The 20,636-nt window shown below is 35.0% G+C and overlaps 1 protein-coding gene across 1 annotated transcript in view; it reads left to right on the top strand.

Annotated features, from left to right (window-relative positions):
* The window catches only part of HIBADH (3-hydroxyisobutyrate dehydrogenase), a 107,555-nt gene that overhangs the window by 19,225 nt on the left and 67,694 nt on the right, over positions 1 to 20,636 (top strand). The window contains exons 3-4 of the mRNA XM_032304511.1: positions 1,607 to 1,716; positions 4,387 to 4,508. Of these exons, the coding sequence (XP_032160402.1) occupies positions 1,607 to 1,716; positions 4,387 to 4,508 (232 nt within the window). The remainder of the gene's footprint in view (positions 1 to 1,606; positions 1,717 to 4,386; positions 4,509 to 20,636) is intronic.

Consider the following 20,636-nt stretch of genomic DNA (forward strand, 5'->3'; position numbering starts at 1 on the left):
TTGTAATTCTACAGAAAAAAAAAGTTTTTTTTTTCTTTTTTTCGGAATTTTTAGGGCAAATCCCAGTGATGTATCAAAATGTACTGTTGATGTGCTACAGTGTAGCCTCTAAAATGCCATATTGCCTTTAGAATGAAACATTGAAAGAGAGGGTATCCCTTTTTTTGTTTTAGGGTCTGAGATATTTTATGTTAGCATTTAATGTTAATATACAAAGTGTTAGGATACTTGATTGCCTGACATGTTAAAGTATGACTTATGAAATTAGTTTATGTTAAAACTGTGTTTGTCTCAAATTTGATTTCTAAGCTAATAGTCTGTGAGGGAAAATTGAATTGTGATTACCTCTAGCTCATAATACTTAGATTACACACTGTTTGCCTTTCCATTCTTCCACTTTCATCAACTGTACGTCAAAGACAAAAAGAAAACGTTAGGTATCATTCTGCCACACAAGAAGCAGAGGCATTCCCATTTCTAGGTTGCTTATATGGTAGTTCACATTTCCTAGCAAAAAATATGTCCATTTCTGATACATGTGTACATCATTCTACAGCGAAATCTTCAGTTATCCTCCTGACAGTCATTTTGTCTTTTTTTTAAATTAAAAAATTAAAAAAAATAAAAAATTAAATTAAAAAATAAAAAATTAAAAAAATTTTTTAAGAGAGTTAAAGCTTTCATGACAGTTGGGGTGATGGGTTCTCTTTTTTAAAGGCACGTTTGAATCAAGAAGTGAGCTCCCAGCCTCTTCTGACCTCTTTGGTCGCCAACATGCTGGCCAGGCATATCAAGGGGCATGTGTGAGAGAGAGCAGGGTTTTGGGGAATGCCAGTGAGGGCACGTACATTTCTGCATGCATGCACACATACACAGGATGGACAGTAACTTTTCTTGTCAGTGTGTTTGTGGTCATCATAAGGTGGAAATGAGGGTGGAAATGAGCACACCTTGATGCCTATTTGTGTGTTTTTCTTGTATCTCCAGTTTCCACAAGAGTCCTGGTAGCTCACATGCTCGGCCTTTAATGGTGGTTCTTACAGCTTATTCAGGAGGTGCTCATATCCTTGTCCTTGACCTTGTCCTTTCCTTAGAGGCTTAATTTTTTGCCTTTTTTCCTCTTGAAAATGGAGACTGGGGAATGGTGGTAATTGGGGCTTGAGAATTTACTAGGGGATTTTGCTGTCTGTGGAATCATTGGTGAATCCTGGAGTTCAGCTTCCATCTCTTTTGCACTAGATTGTTTTTCTTAGTCAAAGCTTATACCAAAAAGTATGCGGTTTAAGAATCCCAAGTTGGAGGAATCCATGAGAAGTACATCTGTTCCCAGGACTGTTGGGTTTTGCCCTTTCCCCCTCAACTCACTTCACACTTTTTAAAATAAACAGTAGATTCGATTCCATAGAAACCGCATCTATATGTGTATAAGGAATGGACTCTCTATTTTAGGCAGTAAATGTTTTTGTTTTTCATTTGGAAACAAGAATAAGTTTTATTCAGTCACTGTTGTCAGCATGCGTAAAAAGTGGATCCTGCTTGTGCTCTATAAACTGTTTCCATTTTAATTTAAGTAATGTGCCTTTGTAATTTTTTTTTTTTTTTAAAGGTAGTATCTTCCCCAGCAGATGTAGCTGAAAAAGCTGACAGAATTATTACAATGTTGCCCACCAGTATCAATGCAATAGAAGCTTATTCTGGAGCAAATGGAATTCTGAAGTATGTATTTCTGAACCGTGGAAGTTTTCTTGTTATGATAGTCCATGAATTTCATGTTTGTTAATACTTTAGGAAATTACAGTTATGTTTGTTAAACCTTTCTGTACAGTTTTCTTACTTCTAAAAAGTGAATGGTATGGTTTCTCTCTCATTGTAAAGGGTTTATTTTTTCACTGAAAGCAAGCATGTGACTTTTGGGAATAATTTCTTTTTTGTTTCTGTTTCTTTACTTAACTTTTGCATTAAACTTACACTTTCATGGCTAACATGTTTAAGAGACTTTTAAAGCTTGCATTTTAAACTATACAAATGTTACAAGCATAATTTTCTTATGGTTTATAGAAATGCAGGAAAAGGTTTCTATGAAAAATAAAACCAAACATTGGAAAGAACACCATTATTTAACATTTTATTATATTATAAAAAGTTATTGTATGTCCTCTGGGTTAGTACATCTGTAGTAAGAACTTTGAGAAGTTGGAATTAAAGGTCAGCAGTAGCTCTTTAAATAAAATGTAATTTAGGTCAGAGTTTTCTAGCCAGTACTTAGCTTCCCTGGCTTTGAGAACCTTTTTGGTTAATTTCTGTCTATTGCCAAAGCCTTGTGGTTGTTTTAGAAAGACAGTGGTTGAATTTCCGATTTAATTTTCTGGTTTTACTCGTTCCTGTTTCTAACTTGTTGTTGAATTTCAGCAAAGAACTAGAACAAACTGGTTGGCCCTGTGGACATATGTAGGGCTAAAAGAAAGGGTTTAATTTCATGAAGCTGTAATACATGAAATACGAGGTTTTTTGGGAATTGAATTGCTTTAGAAAACTAACAGACTTGGAAGCAAAAGACGCGTGGATATTAGGCAGAAAACCGATAAGATAAATGTTTAGATTTCAGGGAAGGTTGAAAGGCCCTCATTTTGGGTGGAGCCCTCAAGGCCATGGTGTGTGTGGTCCTGAGGTAACCTAGCTGTCTCATTATGGAGTCTGTCCCAATATGGCCCTGTGTTGCCTGTCAATTCTAAGTTACTAACAATTTGTTTGGAGACAAAATCCTGTGTTTATTAATATTCTTTACTAAGGAATATGGTAGCCAACTAGCAGAACAGTTTTGTCCAGGAGTGCTTTCAAAGAATGTGGCTTCAAGTTGAACTGTAATTTGCTTTTCATGGTGGTTATTTTCTTCTGGGTCAGAATCATTTCCCCATTTGTAGTACATATGTAATTTTTGAGCCAGTTTCCCGTTTGCTTAAAGATTTAAAAACTTAAGAATATTACTGTCACACAACACTGGGAAATGTAATACTTAATTTTCAGGTTACACAAAGTGAAACTTCCACATACTGAGGTGATCTATACAGAGCATGCTATTTCTTTTCTGTGGAATATACCCAATCATTGCATTTGGACCAGATCAATTCATATGTTTATTAAAATTGTTGTTTAAAGCATTTTGTATACTATTTTTTATATAGAAAGATTTTTCTTTGTTTTTTAGCAGTGATTTTCTGTTTCCTCCTTCAATATTTATATTTATTCATTTCTAATTTTCCAGTTGTAATTATGATTAAGTGTTACCTGGGTTAGTTAATCTGTAGTAAGGACTTTGGGAAGTCTGAATTAAAGATAAGCCATACCCCTTTAAATAAATGATAACTTAGGTCTATTTCCTAGCCAGTGAAGATAGGCATAGATTATAAGGGAACCATGTGATTATATAAAATCTGCACTTACAGTATAAGTGAAAATATCTTATTATAAGAATGCCATCTACTGGGGCACCTGGGTGGCTCAGTGGGTTAAGCCTCTGCCTTCAGCTTAGGTCATGATCTCAGGGTCCTGGGATCAAGCCCCACATCGGGCTCTCTGCTCGGTGGGGAGCCTGCTTCCCCCTCTCTCTGCCTGCCTTTCTGCCTACTTGTGATATCTCTCTCTCTGTCAAATAAATAAATAAAATATTAAAAAAGAATGCCCTCTACTATTGATGTAAAATATGATAGAAGAAAAGACTGTTTCCCCACTTTGCCAAAGTATGTATATACATTTACTGTAAAGAACAGAAAAACTTTATCTGTGAGATTTGCAGGCCCATTCCTTTATTTTCCTTTCTGCTTCTTTGATGTTTTATTTTATCTTTAAAAAACTATAGTTATTAAAGAGTATGCCACCCTGAAGCAAATGGCTAAATTTCAATGGTTTATGTTTATTCTACCTAGTGGAAATGACATGGATGTGTGAAATTTGCAATATGGCTTGTTAAAGACAAATAAAGTACTTTTTACAGAGCCTCAGCTACTTTACAAACAAAAATTTAAATCCTACAATAGACCTTTTAAAGTTATTAGGTGTTTTAAATTGCCTACCTATATTATTATGGTATTGTGTTATTCACCTGAAACCAGAATTTATACCATGGAGTTTATTAGATTATTTAGGTTTGTTTGAAAGAGTTTGGGTTTACTTTGAACTTTAATTGATCTGAAAATGGATGTGAGATTTTGAACCAGTTCTAATAATGTTTTTAATACTAAAGCAAAGACCTCCTTGATATCTGGCAGCTTTTAGCAGATTCTAATTCTTTAGGTAGTTGCATGAAATGTTTATTCAAATTGCACACTATATTTTTAAAACTATAAAATTACAGCTTTAAAAGACTATTATTTTTATTTATTTACTTAGAAAAGTGAAGAAAGGCTCACTATTGATAGACTCCAGTACTATTGACCCTGCAGTTTCAAAAGAATTGGCCAAAGAAGTTGAGAAAATGGGAGCAGTTTTCATGGATGCTCCTGTTTCTGGTGGTAAGTGGCAGCTAAAATCTATGCATACCTGTTTTTGTTTGTCTGAAATAGCAATTACAGTTTTGTGGTACCCAAGATATACCCAGTTATTTTTAGACCTGTTACAGGAGTCTCAATTTCCTCATTGAAAACAAAAATAAAACAAAACTCACTTTTGTTATTTAGTATTCTCAAAATACATTAACTTGCTCTAAGTCCAGGCAAAAGGATGTCACAACTTGGAAGAATTGTGAATTTTTGGTCCAGATTGCTGTGGGTAGAGCTAGAGCTATTTGTAGAAAATTTAACTTTTTCAGAACAGATTCGAGAAATAATTAATTAGCTTGAATCATCTTTTTTTTTTTTTTTAAGATTTATTTATTTATTTGAGAGAGAGAGAGAGAGCGCGCGCACAAACGGGGAGCAGCAGAGGGGGAGGGAGAAGCAGGCACCCTGCTAAGCAGGATGCCTGATGGGCTCCATCCTAGGACCCTGGGATCATGACCTAAGCTGAAGGCAGATGCTCAACTGACTGAGCCACCCAGTTGTCCCTACTTGAGTCATCTTTTAACTGTTAAGGAAGTTGAGGAAGTGGTTAAAAAGAAAAAATCATTTCACAGGGGGGACTTTAGGCCCAGATGATTTTTAACAAGTGAAATGTTACCAGAGTTTTAAGAAGCAGATCATTTCAATTTTATATGAACTTTTCCAGACAATAGAAAAAAAGAGACTTCCCAACTCATTCTACGAGAGCTGAGTAACTCTGATAGTTCAACCAGAAAGAGAGAGAAATGAGAAAAATTTTAGGTCTGTATCAGTCATGAATACAGAAACAAAAAGTTTTAAAAAGTGCCTTAGCAAACTAAATCCAACCATGTATAAAAGAAATCGAACCTACAATCAGGTTTATCTCATATGTACTCAGATGGCTTAATATTAGAAAATCTATAAATCTACTTTGCTGAATTAACATATTTAAAAATCTTATGATCATCTCAATCAGAGGACAAGGATTTTCACTAATAAAATTTTAAAAGCATATTATATCATATTATATCAAATCTTAATGGTAGGTATCTGGGTATTTTGGAATGGTAGAAGCATGGGTATTATGACTTTCCATAATTTGCAAGTTTTCCAAAATTATTGTGTAATCAAATATGGTACACTCATGCACACACACAAACATATACACATACATATGTAATTTGTAGCTGAAGACTAGTTTCTAGTTGGGGACTTTCTAGAAAGGTATTGAAGAAACCAATCATTTGCTCAAGACCAAGACTACATTTGTTTCACATTCCACTGCATTAGGAAATACTGTTTTCTATAAAGTTCTAATTTATTCTAAGAGGAAAATAAAGATTGCTAAATGGAAGTTTGTCCTTTAAATTAAAAAAATCATCATCTCAGTATAGTGCTAAAAATAGCCAACAGCTAGTATGGTACATTGTTACAGTAATGACCTTGAATGGCTCACATGACCAAGCCTACTCTGTGTGTCTGTGTGCTGCATTGACTTTGAGTTGAGCCATCTGACTTGCTTTGGCCAGTAGTATGTTAGCGAATGTTACATAGGATAGACTTGAAAAGCACTTTGTTCATTGAGTCTTGCCCTGTCTTGCCTGTGGGGACTCTTGAAGCCTGGATTAGCTGCCTGGGACATGTGCTAACCATTAAGCATGTGAGTGAGGCCATCTTGACCAGCTAGAGTCAAGTTCCCAGATAACTGCAGTTGCATTTAGTGACCTCAGGCCTGACCAGCAAATGAACTGCCCAGCTAAGATAGTTTCAATTACTTACCCATAGAATTGTGAGCAAATAAACTCACTAAGTTTGAGAGTGTAATGGAGCAATAAATAACTGATGGAGCCAATATAGTTGATATTGCCATAATTACACACAAGTGTTTGTTACTTAATGTATCAATTAGTGTGCTACCTGTGCTTGTTTAGTCTAAGCGTTATAAACCCTTTCTGAGGGAGAATGACAGTACTGTAGTTAGCATTAAAGGGCAACTTGAATGCCAAAGCTAAGTTGCCAAAATGAAATTTATTATTAAGCCAGTAGAGAAAAGAGTTTTGTTTGCTGTAAACAGGACCCAGACTTACATCTCTGTATTCCTGATTACAAAGGAGAATGTTTGCCTAAATGTTACCTAAGTAGCTGCCCTGGTGAGCTAATACGAGGTACCCATGTTTGGTAAGATCTGGAAATGTAAGTTGGTAAAAATTCAGTAAGTCTCATTGTGGTATTCTCATGGACTGCTGGGGGTTAAATAGTATATCTAGCTTTTAGATATCTTTTGTGCTTTTAGAATTGAGTTTTATTATTAGAAGGGACTTTAGCAATAATTTAATTTTACTTTGTTATTTTATAGATGGGAAATTGAGGTCTGAAGAGGTTAGGGGTTCTCCACAGTTTGATGACCAATCTAGAATTAGAATCTTACTCTCCTAACTCAGGCTAAGGATTTTCCCACACTCCTCCAGACCTTCTTCCCTTTAGTCCCACCCACCCTCTGGTAGCCTTTCTGTTTTTGAAGGTGGTAGCCTGCTGTTAATCCCATTTCTAACAATGTTAGATAGTGGATGGTCCTCTGTCTTCTGTCTTAGTTAACTGGCACTGCCATGTAGTGAAACCTTTGGTGGGGAAGTGAAGGAAGAATCGCCTTCTTTTCTGACTCTTAGAGGTTAGCTTCTGACCTGGGAGGGGCCTAACATTTCTGTTCCAGAGTCATTTGAGAAGAAATGGTTAAGAGGACATTATTCTTAGATCAGGAGACATCTGGAGAGATGAGATTAGGTCTTAATGTGTTGACCCCATCCTGGAATGTTTATTAACTGGCTATCAGGAGTCTTTTGTTCTGCAGTTGTCTTGGGATAGGATGGATAGAGGATAGAGGTTTTTGGGTCTTTCCTGTTTTGGATCCACGGGCTGGTGCTGTTTAATCAAATAAATGTCCAGAAAAAGAGAAAGTAAAGTAGTATTTTGACATATTCCTAACATGTTTGAATTTGACTAGGATAGGATCTGTTCTGAGGTATAAGGACTTAGAGTTGAACAGGATTATACCTGAAGGCAGTGAAGCTTTTTTCATGGCCCTCTTCTGTGTCCACATAGTATAGTGTCTATGCCACTGCAAGGACAACTGTGTTATGCTTATGTTTGTGCCTGTTTCTTCCACTACTAAACTCCAAAAAAGGCAGATACCATGTCTTTCTCAACTTTATATCTCCAGTTTATATTTCCTGGTGAGCATGTAATAAAGTATGGTTGATTTAATCAAGGATCTTCCGTTTTTAAAGTGCAGGGTAATTGTTAAATATTTTGAGCCGTCAAAATGCAGTTTCTCACTCCCAAGCTGTTCTCCAGTTTATTTATTTCCAGATTATTAACCTCTGAATTTCAAGTAACTGCCTCTACGTTCTAACATTAGTAAGATGAGTAGTTTCCTGTTCAGAATGTTATATTGTAATATTAGATGCCATTGGGAAGTGTGATTATGATCAAAAAGTGGGGGTAGGATAAAATAAGTAGAATAATATTTGGAACAACTTAAAGTAAAAGTTCTTACATTAGAAGTTTAGAAATTAGTAAAACATACTAATAAAATGATTTGTAAACAAAGTGCAAAATAACATAGCACAGCAGTCTTTCCAGTACTTAGCAGCCAGAAAGGGAACTCTTTAACAGTTTGATTACAATGGATGGAACTAGAGAGTATTATTTTAAGTGAACTAAGTTAGTCAGAGAAAGACAATTACCAAATGATCTTACTCATATGTGAAATTTAAGAAGCAAAACAGGATCATAGGGAAGAGAGGAAAAAATAAAATAAGACAGAATCAGAGAGGGAGACAAACCATAAGAGACTTTTAATAATAGGAAACAAACTGAGGATTGCTGGAGGGAAGGCTGTGGGGGTATGGGATAACTGGGTGATGGACACTAAGGAGGGCACATGATGTATTATTGAGCGCTGGGTTTTATTTAAGACTGAAAAATCACTGACTTCTACCTCTGAAACAAATAATACATATGTTAATTAATTGAATTTAAATTAAAAAAAAAGAAAAAAAAGGTTTGACCATAGCAACATGCTGGGCATTGTAAAAAAAATGCTGTCTTTGTCCTTTCTGGGGTGGCTACTGAAACTTACTTGGACTTTTACCTTATACTCACCTGTATGGATATTTAGAGAGAGAGTAACACCTGATTTGACTTACAGTTGATTCTGGGGTAACAGAAGAATTTTTAGTTCGGGAAATGGAAAATATATTTTAAAGATTACCTAAAGACCCTATAAATGATTCCCAGTTACGTCCAAGGGGAACCAGTGGAATTTGGTATTAGATTTGGCAGTTCTTTAATAAATATTCTTTAAACAAAGAAGAAAGGACATTGGTTAGCTCATATAATTCTCTTATCACCTTTAGTTTCAGTTTTGTTATACTTCTGTTAATAAAGTAAAGAAGTTCACATGATATTATGGAGAGTCTAGAACTTTTAGGGAAAGAAGATGACTCTAAAAATGAAGGTCTTTATTTTTTCTTCAATGAAATGTACTTAATATTATTATATTTATATAATTCTGACAAGATTATATACTGTTGGGGTGCCTGGGTGGCTCATTGGGTTAAAGCCTCTGCCTTCAGCTCAGGTCATGATCCCAGGGTCCTGGGATCAAGCCCTGCATGGGGCTCTCTGCTCAGTGGGGAGCCTGTTTCTCTCTCTCTCTGCCTGCCTCTCTGCCTACTTGTGATCTGTCAAATAAATAAATAAAATCTTTAAGAAAAAAAAAAGATTATGTACTGTTTTCCGATTATACACTCTTTTTTTTTTTTTAAGATTATTTATTTATTTATTTGACAGAGAGAAATTACAAGTACACTGAGAGGCAGGCAGAGAGAGAGAGAGAAGGAAGCAGGCTCCCTGCTGAGCAGAGAGCCCGATGCAGGACTCGATCCCAGGACCCTGAGATCATGACCTGAGCCGAAGGCAGCGGCTTAACCCACTGAGCCACCCAGGCGCCCCAACACTCTTTTTTTTTTTTAATATTTTAAGATTTTATTTATTTATTTGACAGAGAGAGATCACAAGTAGGCAGAGAGAGAGGGGGAAGCAGGCTCCCTGCTGAGCAGAGAGCCCGATGTGGGGCTGGATCCCAGGACCCTGAGATCATGACCTGAGCCGAAGGCAGAGGCTTTAACCCACTGAGCCGCCCAGGCGCCCCCTGATTATACACTCTTATCTTTTCTGTTATGCCTTGATTCCAAGGGACACATTTCATTCTTCATTTCATGCAATAAACACTTATTGAGTACTTTTATGTAGTGGGTATGGCCTAGGCACTAGACGTAATGCTTTGAAGATATTCAAAGTCTTTTGCCTCATGAATTATGATTTAGTAGGAATAGAGAGAATAAACAAATAAAAATAATTTCAATGATAAGTGCTATGAAGAAAAAAATGGCAGAGTAAACAGTGACTTCAGGGGAAGGTCCTTTTACATAAAATGGACAGGCTGCCTTCTCTGGGGATGTGATCATTAAGCAGAATCTGAGTGCACAACTCCAGGGAAGAGTATTTCAGTAGCTGACTGCTCTGTATGGGCTCTGAGGTATCAACAAGGTTGGTATGTTTGTGGAACGTTTATCTTTGTATCACCAGGACTTAGCAGGAAATTGCACTCAGTGTTTATTAAATTGACTCATCTATACTTTGACTTCCCATATGTCTGACCCCATGCCTTTGTTTATCTGTTTGTGATTCTCAAAGTAAAGCTACTGAGCTTTAGATAAATTAGCCCATGACCCTGGCCTCAAATATGATGCCCCAGTCTGTTTACCTGTCTTGTGTAAATCACATCTTTCTGAAAGTTGTAATCCTTCTTTAATGTCACACATTGTTTAGTCACACCGTTTTGGATATGTGCTTTTTTTTTTTTTTTTTTTTTTTTTTTAAGTGTGGAGAGGGGGTCTGCTACCACAGGATTAGTTCCAATGTGATTTTTTCTCTTGTATAATGAATGCTGGACATAAAGCAAATTAAAAACTATTATTTGTGACTAATGACCAAATACTGTTCGGTCTGCTCCAAGGGTGTAATTAGAGCCCTTCACCGTGCTTGGATAATTGAGGAATAAATTCACCGATTGCTTCATACGTCTGCAGAGTTACACAGAGATGTTGAGTTGAAGTGACTCTGAAGTGGCACTTGCAGTTAGCGCAAGGCTGTCCGGGCTGGCCAGCCTCATTGATCTGCTAAACTGTATTGCTCCAGTTAGGGATTAATGTCAAAATTAAATAATTGAACTGGTGTGTATGTGTTTGTGTAACAGTTCCCTATCAGGAAACCAAGCTTTATGCTCTACTTGGCTGGCTCAAGTCTTAGTAATTTTTTTGAGGTATTCTTAGAATATGGAGTAGTAAGCACAAAATCTATTAAGGAGTTTCTGTTAGAGTGTTAGACTCACTTTCTAAATGCCTCAGTGAAAGTCTCACATAGACTCCATTATTGTTTTCAAAATCAGATTTGTAGTCTTGGCTTTAACTGCTCACTGAACTGGATATCTGCTGTTTTTCCACTAGATCTGTATCTAATTTATGGTAAAGGAACCACAAAAACAAAAATTACTTCTATTTCAGCACATAACACCATTATAGTTAAGGGTCTGTTGGCTTTTCCACTAAAACGTTTTCTTAGAGAAGTTTATAAGTTGGCAATATTACTTGGCTTTGGGCTGAAACATTGCTATTTCTGTCCAAAAGTAAATTCTTTTACCAAATTTCATACAACTGAATTTGCCTTATTTGATAATACGTGAAGAGAGAAGGGCTATTACAATAGGTCTTTTTTCATGTTCTCATAAGCTATTTGATTACACAGTGGTATTGTGTGTGGTGTTTATTCTTATATTTTAATCTTACCTCAGTAAGATTTTATTTTTTTTAATGCTTTGAAATAAATTGTTTTAACAGGGTTAAGAAAATTCATTTTCATGGGTTCTTCCCTTTAAAGAATTGTATTACTATGATAATTTTTAGTTCTTTTTACATTATTAACTTATTAGAAAATTTAAAAGCACTTCGTGGCAGGGGCACCTGGCTGTCTCAGTCCATAGAACACGGGACTTTTGATCTTGGGGTAGTGAGTTTGAACCCCATGGTGGGTGTAAAGATTACTTGAAAAAAAGAAAAAAAAAGAGTTAAAAAAAAAAAGACATTTTGTGGCACTCACTTTTGTTTGAGAGATTTGAATTATTTGGTCTTGAAAAGTATTAGCTAAAGTAAGCCTTTCCTCGGTCTATTCTGGCAGTATTTAAAGCTTTAGTAATTCAGATAATTAATATTTTCTTTAATTTTGTTTCATGGACAAATCCATTTCCTTAAAAATGATGTAATATTCATCAGTACCAACACACCAGAAAGGGGCTAATTAGGTTAGCCATTTACATTGACCCATAATTTTACTTACCACCTTGTATCCAGTAAGTATCCTTTTTGCCTAGGATTTTCTCCAGTTTGCACAAGTAGTTCAGAAATGTTTGGTAAATAAATTCCAGGGATTTCTTTGAAATTAATCCCTAAGAAGAGGTGTCCCCCTAAAAAACCTCTTTTTACATTTTTTGGCACGCCTGATTCTCCCCTACAACAGTTGTCATGGACAGGAGTCTCTATATAAGATGTTAATGAGTTCTTAACAGTTTAGGGAAGACTGCCTACTCACTGCCCGATGTAACATAGCTGAGACAGCTTTAATAATTTGTCTCCTAAGAAAACAGAAGAATGGGTTAGGGAAGGCAAGGTGATCACTCATTGTTACTGTTGTTCTCATTTATTGTTAGTGATAATTGTTATTGCTAATGACAACCTAGTTTATTTCTAAGAATTCACTTTCTGGCAGTTTGCAGTTCCTCCATCTCTAAATCTGCAGGCCAGGTTTTAATTGCATTGCAATTTCCAGTCAAGTAACCATTACCGGGGTTGCTCTTGCCAGGCTCTGTCCTGTGGTGGAGGGATACTGTGTTCTCTTCACCTGGTTATGTTGGAAAGTGCATGGATAAGGCAGGGGTCCTGTCTGAAGTAATCCTAGGGTATTTTTAATGTCCTTTAATTGCCATTCAGGATGTAAGTCAGACCAGACACAATTGGGTCTGGTCACAGCTCAGAACTGCCTACTGGTGTTTATATAAAGGTAAAGTATATTTAGCAAATAAATCCTCTGAAGCTATTGTATATAGTTTATTTTTTATTAACATCTGTTGATTCCTAAGCATTGTGAAATTAGTTCCAGTATGCTTGCGTGTTAGGTCTTTATTTTGTTTCACTTGTGATCCCTGGATAGTACTGGAGGTAAAGTGGGAGAAGGAAATGGAATTAAGAATTTCACAAGGGCCTTGTCATGGCCATCAAACCATTATCAGACTTATTTGTGGTTTTCTAGATGTCTGATTTCCTTAAAGTTTGGTAATGTTAGCAGATGAAAAGTAGATTAAGTAGAGTTTAAATCCTCTCTCTATATTTGCTGTATGATTCTATTTTGTTTTGCATTGCTCTGTGTATTTTAGTTGTGAAAATTTTGAATTCAATGCGCATTTCATAGTAAGGACCCTTCCATTAGGGCCAGTGAAGGTATGGCAGCAGACTTACCTCCCCTCTTCTTCCTTGCAGTGATTTTTTTTTTTTTTTAAAGATTTTATTTATTTATTTGACAGAGAGAGATCACAAGCAGGCAGAGAGGCAGGCAGAGAGAGAGGAGGAAGCAGGCTCCCTGCTGAGCAGAGAGCCCGATGTGGGGCTCGATCCCAGGTCCCTGAGATCATGACCTGAGCCGAAGGCAGCGGCCCAACCACTGAGCCACCCAGGCGCCCCCCTTGCAGTGATTTTAACTTGACCTGAAGGTAGAGGATTTTTGTTGGTGGTGTTTTTGTACTTAGCTCAGATTACCACTATCAATATGAGAGAATGTGAACTTTTTTAGAAGGGTATTAAGAATTTTAAGATTTGTCCCTGACATCTTTTTTATTGAGTTATTGGCTGTTAGTTATGGTCATCCGAACATTTATCTGTTGTGGTCTCTTGAGACAGCATTGTTCTTAGGGAGGTTTTTTGTTATTTTTTTTTAAATGAAACATAATATGAGGCTGGGCATACAAATAATTTTATCATTAATTACATTCCATTTCCCCTAATTCTTATGTGTTAGGGTAATATTTGTTCTCAAGTGGCCAACATTTTTAATGTACTGTGTACTTATATTAAAAGAGTAGAAAAATAGTCTTGGCAAACTCTGAAATGGTTAATGGGCTTTTCCAGCCAAGATAGGTTTTATAAAACTTCCTGAAAATTAAGAAGTGAGAGGCAAAGAACTTTTCTTCTCATAAATGCCATATTTTATTAACTCTTTACCTACAAAGCTATTTTTAGTATGAATATTATCTTGCAACATTTTTTTTTCATTAGACAAGCAGTGGAGGAAGAAGAATAGTTGATTTATTGAGGTTGTCAAATATCTGCAAACATTCCAATAGTTAAAAGAATTTTTTCAACATAAAATTCTAAGTAGAGATGAGATTTTTTTCCTAAAAGTAAATGAAATTTTGAGAAAGGAGTTAAGAGCAACAGCATAATGATGATTTTGAGATCTATAATCTTTAATAGCAAACTTTTAAATATAGCATTAAGAAATATTTGGTGGTTTCTATTGATCTTTAATTGGGGTGTATTTTTATATTCTTATTAGTAGTAATATAAGTTCAACAGCTTTTCCTGATAAGACATTTACATCTTAAATCTTGCACACTGCTCTCTTAAGAGATAGATGGAACAACACTGGATATTTAAAAATTAAAAGGAATAGTCTATATTTGATTCAGAAAAGTTACTTTATATAATATTCAAGGGCTAGTGGACAAAGGGGAAGAGAGAGGAAGGGAGAGAGAGGCAGAGCAGGAGCATGTGGGGGAATGAGAGAGAGAGAGATCCCATTGTCCTTTTCCACGTTAGCTGGTAGTTTGGAGTAAAACTGTAAAGTTAAACTTTTTGGAATTGTTACTACCCCGAGTGGGAATATAAACTATATTGAACAGAGTTTATTTAGCCTGTTAAAAAGTCAACCTAAAACTATAGTTAATTAGTTTACATTATTACATCACTTCTAGTTAGAGACTCAGACTGGTACAGAGTAAGAGGAGCTCTATCAGGTGAGCTGACTGCTACCCATATGGGGCTTTAAGATAATGATGAGTTTAAATTTCCTCTTAGGGCTAAGTGAGAATAAAACTGGAGGCAATAAATACTCTTGGCCAAAGCCATTAAATGAAAAAGCTGGGAATTCTCCAGCTCTTGACTTAAATTGTTTGTTTATCAGCTGGCGCCTAGTCTGGAGTCAAGAGCTGGAGATTTCTATCTGTGACAGAACTTTGAAACTCTTGCAGGACACTTTCATTTCAACTTAAGGTAACTTGAGTTTATAGCTTTGGCTTTAAAGATTACTAATGATTTACTCATTTCCTTACCATTTAACCAGAGTGGACTTTTTCCCAGGAAGGGATCTGTGTTTATTTAGGGCCTTTGTCTGCGGAGGGATTAAAAGGCAGGCCACCAGCATTGTGAACTTGATGGTAATAAAAGGTCACCAAAACACGCCATAAAAACATTCTTACCATGGAATTAATTATACAGTGTAATTTTACAAAGCAGCTCGGTTACTCCATCCCTGCCTCCCCCCCCATTCTTAAACATTTCATCTTTTAAAAATTAAAGCTGTGGTATAATTTGGTTTTTGAAAAAATACTTTGCTTCTTTTATGATATATAAACATTGAAGAAATTGTCACATGCAGTTAATTGCTTAAAAATTTTAAAGTTCTTAAATAAAAATTATCATTTATTGTTAAACAATGGGATGAATAACTGGTTTGGCGAGGTTAGAGTCATCAAAGGGATGGTTGGAGCTTCAAACAGCTCAGTTTCTAAAAAAACCAAAGCCTACTTAAAAGTTTTTTTGTGCCACCAGGTGGCATTGCATCCAAACCTGCTTGTGATAAAGGAAGGTTTTTAAATTAAATTCTTTTTTGTTCAAGAGAGGTTATAATGCTTTTTTCTAGATTTTGCTTTTGAGGTTGGCTTAAAAATAAATCTAATATCAACGTTGATTAAATGTATTCAAAGACCTGGAAAGATTTCTGAACTCTGCAGATGTCTGCATTTAGGTGGTTAATATTGAAATATTTGCAAAGGATTTTTTTTTTTTTAAGTAAAATGAGCTTTAGTAGTTGGTTATTTTTGTTTTGCTTTTCTAAACACTGGAGAGAGGATCCTGCCTATAAAACCCCTCACAAATGTTGCAGAAACTCCCCAGTACTGCAAATCACCCCTTCCCCCAACACACTCACACCCGGCCCAGCCCTTATAAAAAAAGTGTCAGCAGGTTTCACTGTATGGGAAATTTTAAAAAGAGGGAAAGACCTCTGAAAGGTGCAAGTTGGTCCTTTTCACAAGCCTGACTATGAGATTCATTAGGCAGTTCATGCTCATGTCTTAAAAGTTGCTTTTGGGAAAGTAAATTCTTGTAGTTTCCTGTACTGATTTTGAGGGAGTCTTTATTGTCTTTTGAATCAGCTCATTTTAAGAGAGTGATAATGTAAAAGCAAGGAAGAAAAACCCTCATTATAAATTTTGTGAAAGTATGATTTTTAAATTAAAATACATATTCTGTTTTATGAACCCACATATATTAATAAACTGTACAGAAACAAATTACTTAATACAGACTATCCAGGTGCTATGATATGTTGTCAGAATAAACAGTTCAGTGTACACTGTATTGATTTTTATCCTTTTAAAAAATGTATTCACCATGCAGAGATTTTTAATGCTTAGCTTTGATCATTTATCAAAAAGCTTTATGAAATTTTACTCATTTTATATTCTTGCCTCTTCTGTGAGGCTTCTTAGAAGTGTGCATAACCTGTTTAAGAAATGTATATGTTTTCAAAGTAAATGTTTGACCTCCCACCTTGATGTTCTTGCTTTTAAACATATATGCACACACACACACTTCCACACACAGCAACACCTATAACCCCCCACTTCTCTATATTTTGAAAAACTTGATTGGAATGTGTGTTGTACTAAAGCTAAATATATGCGGACTTCAGTATTACAAAGAAAGAATTTTGTTTTAAAAAATCATAAAAATTTGAAAGTAGTACTTTTGAAAATAGTCTAGATAAAGGTACTCAAGACATTTGACCCTGAATATTTTACTTTTAAACTTGATACAACAGTCTGTTTCTTAGCTTTGTTGTATGCTGATATTTCTATGTATTTAACATCAAAAAGCTGAGGTGGTTTCTCTTTATAGATTGTGCCTGTGTTCTGGAATTGCCTCCTGCTGTCCATGAATTGCTTCTTGGCTTGTTTTGTTAGAATTTCTCACCAGGGTTTTTGTGAGCTATGTAGCCACCATTTAAAAAAAAAAAAAAGATACAGTAGACTGGATTAGCAAAAATTGTATTTCCCATTCACGATGATAATTGAGTAAACCTCTTGGCTCAGCATACCAGTTTTATGTAATAGAGCCCATGCAAATCTTGTGTAATAATACGCATATATAAAATTGCCTACAATGACTGTTTTTCTAGTTATTTCTGTAATATTAATTAACTATTTTTTATAGAAATTCCAGACACCTACTTTTTCATTAAAAAATAATAGAAAAAAATCTTTACTTGTTTTAGGGTGTGTGTAATTTGGTAATGGAGCATTTAGATTTTGGCTTCTTTCATTTCAGTTGGAAATAGTATTGGTGTAAGTGAGTGTTGCCATGGGAACCTCCACATAGATATAAAAGGCAAGACTGTCTAAGTGGAGGAGGAGGAGGGGTGATGTACTAAAATACCACTGGCCTAAATGATCTATTTTATGTGTGTGTTGGGGGTAGAGGGGAAGCTAGTTTGAGAAAGGAAGAGAAAGTAGTGCAGAGAGTAAATGTTAAAAGTTAAAACCATGTACTCATACTTCTGGAATCTCATGGGTGGAAGTGTTTTTAAATTTGAAATGTGATTCTTAATTATTTGTGTCATTTGCCTATGCTGGGAGTCTTTGCATACTTTATTTTTAACTGTGCTGATGGAACGTGTTTTTACTTTCTTGATGTTAGATAAAATAGTTAATACGTGAAATGTGATTGGAAGGTTAGGATTTTGGTTTCTGAGATGGCTTTAATTATGATTTTATTAAAAATAGTTATACTTAATTCTCAGATATCTGGAAAATTTTTAAAAACTGTATTTGGTGGAGACGTTTGGCTTTCAAAACAAAGCTGGCTTTATAGTATTTTTAATACTAGATTTCAAAAGCTAAATAATTTTAATGTTATAAATATTACTCAAGGAAACAATGACTTACTGTATTTGCCTGTGTAATATTGTATGGTTTTCTAAAAAAAAATAAATAAAAACAGCAGAAGCAAGCATCAAATCCCTTTGTATCCTTTAGGAGTACATGTGTTGCTGTTAATAAATATGATTAGAGAATAGCCAATTTAACTGCATATAAAATAACATTTTTGTGTTTTGTATATTTAGATTACAAAACAGTAAAATTGTGTCCAACATGAGTTAGCATGGTAGAAAAGCAACATCATCATTGCACTTTTAACGGTATGGATTCTGGTTGTCAGATACGCATGTAAAAAAAAGAAAAGACATCAACCTTACAAAAACTGTTTAAACTTACCTTTTTAGTCAGTCCAGAGAAAAAGTAAAGCTGCCAAGGTAATAAAACAAACGGAAGTTTTTAAAATAAAAAGAGTAATTTAAATTAAAAAGAGGGAGGCGGGAGCCCGGGAAGAAAAAGGGTAAAAAAGACAGCACAGCGCTCCCCAGGCCAGGCAGCATCTGATGTAAATTAACCGCAGTGGAAGTGTATTGTTTCCAACTCAGCACAAACAATGCCGGGCATCTCTTCATGAGGGGTGGATGTTTGCGTGGAAAAGGGGGTGTTGAGAAGTGGGCTGGGTTGCAGCGAGTTTAGCCATCTGGGGATTCTGCGGCATAGACCACAGCAGGATGAGAGTAAAGAATGAGAAAGTATGTTTGCATATAAAATTAACCAAGTTAAACCTTTAAGAGGTGTGAAATAATTCATAACCATGAGAGAATGCTTAGTTATCAGTGATCTTCAGAGGTTTTTGTTTTGTTTTTTTTTTAAAGAGACTGAGACCTTGAACTGTGAAATGTTCAGCAACCAAGGTATCCGCGTTGAGTACTTTGGCATAGGATATCTGTTTAGTCTTAGACTTGAATTCTTAAAAAAACAAAACAAAACAAAACTAAGAAAAATGTATTTCTTAGAAAAACAGATAAAAGTGATTAAAAGTCAAGCTTATAAAAAAGAATACTTTAAGAGAATGAAAGTAAGGGCAACAACATCCCTGATTTTTCTTTCAGTTTTTGTCTACTGTGCCCTGCCCCATCCCCACCCCCACACCTCTTTGGGAAAAAAATCTGACAATCTTAATAGAGCATAAAATTGCACATGGCCATATCAATAAATAGATTATAAATAGCTTTGCTTTAATCACCTTAAATAAGTTTCATAATACAGAATTTTCTAGAAGAAAGCAACTAATATTTATTATTAAATATTTTTGGTTTGTCAGGCTACCATGCTGTAGTGTAGTTTGTGTATTTTAGACCATTTAATCCTTACAGCAACCTCATGAAATGCATGTTCTCCTCATTTTTTAGTGAGGAAGGTGAGGCTTATTGAGGAAGGGATCATATGACAGCATGTAATTATTATAAGAATTAACCCAATGTAGCAAAAAAGAAGGCATTTTAGGTACAAGATCTTAAAATGTTGCAAAGGACTAAGACCTTCAAGTCTGGTATTTATTTAGATTGTAAAAATAATGAAAAGGCTTTGATTTGTTTATTTAAAAACAAAATCAGTAGAAATACTTTTTCATGCTCTGTTGATATCACCACTTAGTGACACACTCCACCCCAAATCAAAATACAGAAAAAATTTTTAGTCAACTAAAATTATTAGTCGACCAAAAAATTAGTCAACCAAAAAATTAGTCAACCAAAATTATTAGTCGACCAAAAAAGTCCACATATGTAATTTAAAGCAATTTTGTTTTTGGTTTTATATTCTTGAATCTAGTCAACTATAGGAATAAAAGAGATAAGAAAATCTGGAACTGGAAGTAAAAAACTATGTTATAAACCTAAAATAACTTCCTTGGGAGGTCTTTAGAAGTTGGGTATTAAAAAGAGCCAAAATGTATCTTATTTAGGGTATGTTTTCTCTTTTAACGTGTGTTTTAAATTTTTCTTTTTCCAAAATAAGTTATTTAGTCACGACTTTATAAATGCCAAAAAAAATGGCCTTTACACAAAGATTAGTGAGTTTCAGTGGGCACGTATACTTTTTGATAAGTTTATAGTAGTTAACATTAAGACTTAAGACTAACGGTGTATACAGCTTATTGGTCAATAATAGTGATAATAATAATAATAATAATAGTAATAAAGAGTACTCTTCAGTCTTATTTGATGTTGCAACTATAATTTGCTATTTTACTGAATTACAATGTGTTGGGAATTGATTTTATTTTGTCAGTGTTGTTAACACTTCTCAATATACACGGTTCTTCAGTTATATTACTGAAAAAAAAATCTCTCAACACCTTTTAACAAAAAGGCCTTTAAGAGTAGTGTGGGGTGTGTGTGTGTGTGTGTGTGTGTTTTAATAGTTTTATCCTAATGATAAGTCTCTGAAAGATGCTTTCCATACCTAATTCAGATTATGTTTACAATAAACCAAGTGAACAAACCCATACTCATTATAGTCTAACTATAAAACATAGGTTTCATTGAAGGTTGTAAGAAAATCTGATGTTTACAACATTTTGCTTTGCCAGTTTTTCTCTGAATTTTATAAAAATCAAGTATGCTGAAGTTTGAAATGCTAATGCATATTTGGAAAACGAACAGAGAACCCTGAGAATTTCAGGTGTTTAAATAGTCTGACATGTCTGGTTTTATCCTTTTAGATTTCTAACTCCAAATGTGATTAGCAGTAGTTTGGAAAGAAGAATGAAGAGGAAGCCCTTTCCCTTATGTTGG

The sequence above is a fragment of the Mustela erminea genome, chromosome 11 (genome assembly GCF_009829155.1).
Source record: "Mustela erminea isolate mMusErm1 chromosome 11, mMusErm1.Pri, whole genome shotgun sequence".
Taxonomy (NCBI): Eukaryota; Metazoa; Chordata; class Mammalia; order Carnivora; family Mustelidae; genus Mustela; species Mustela erminea.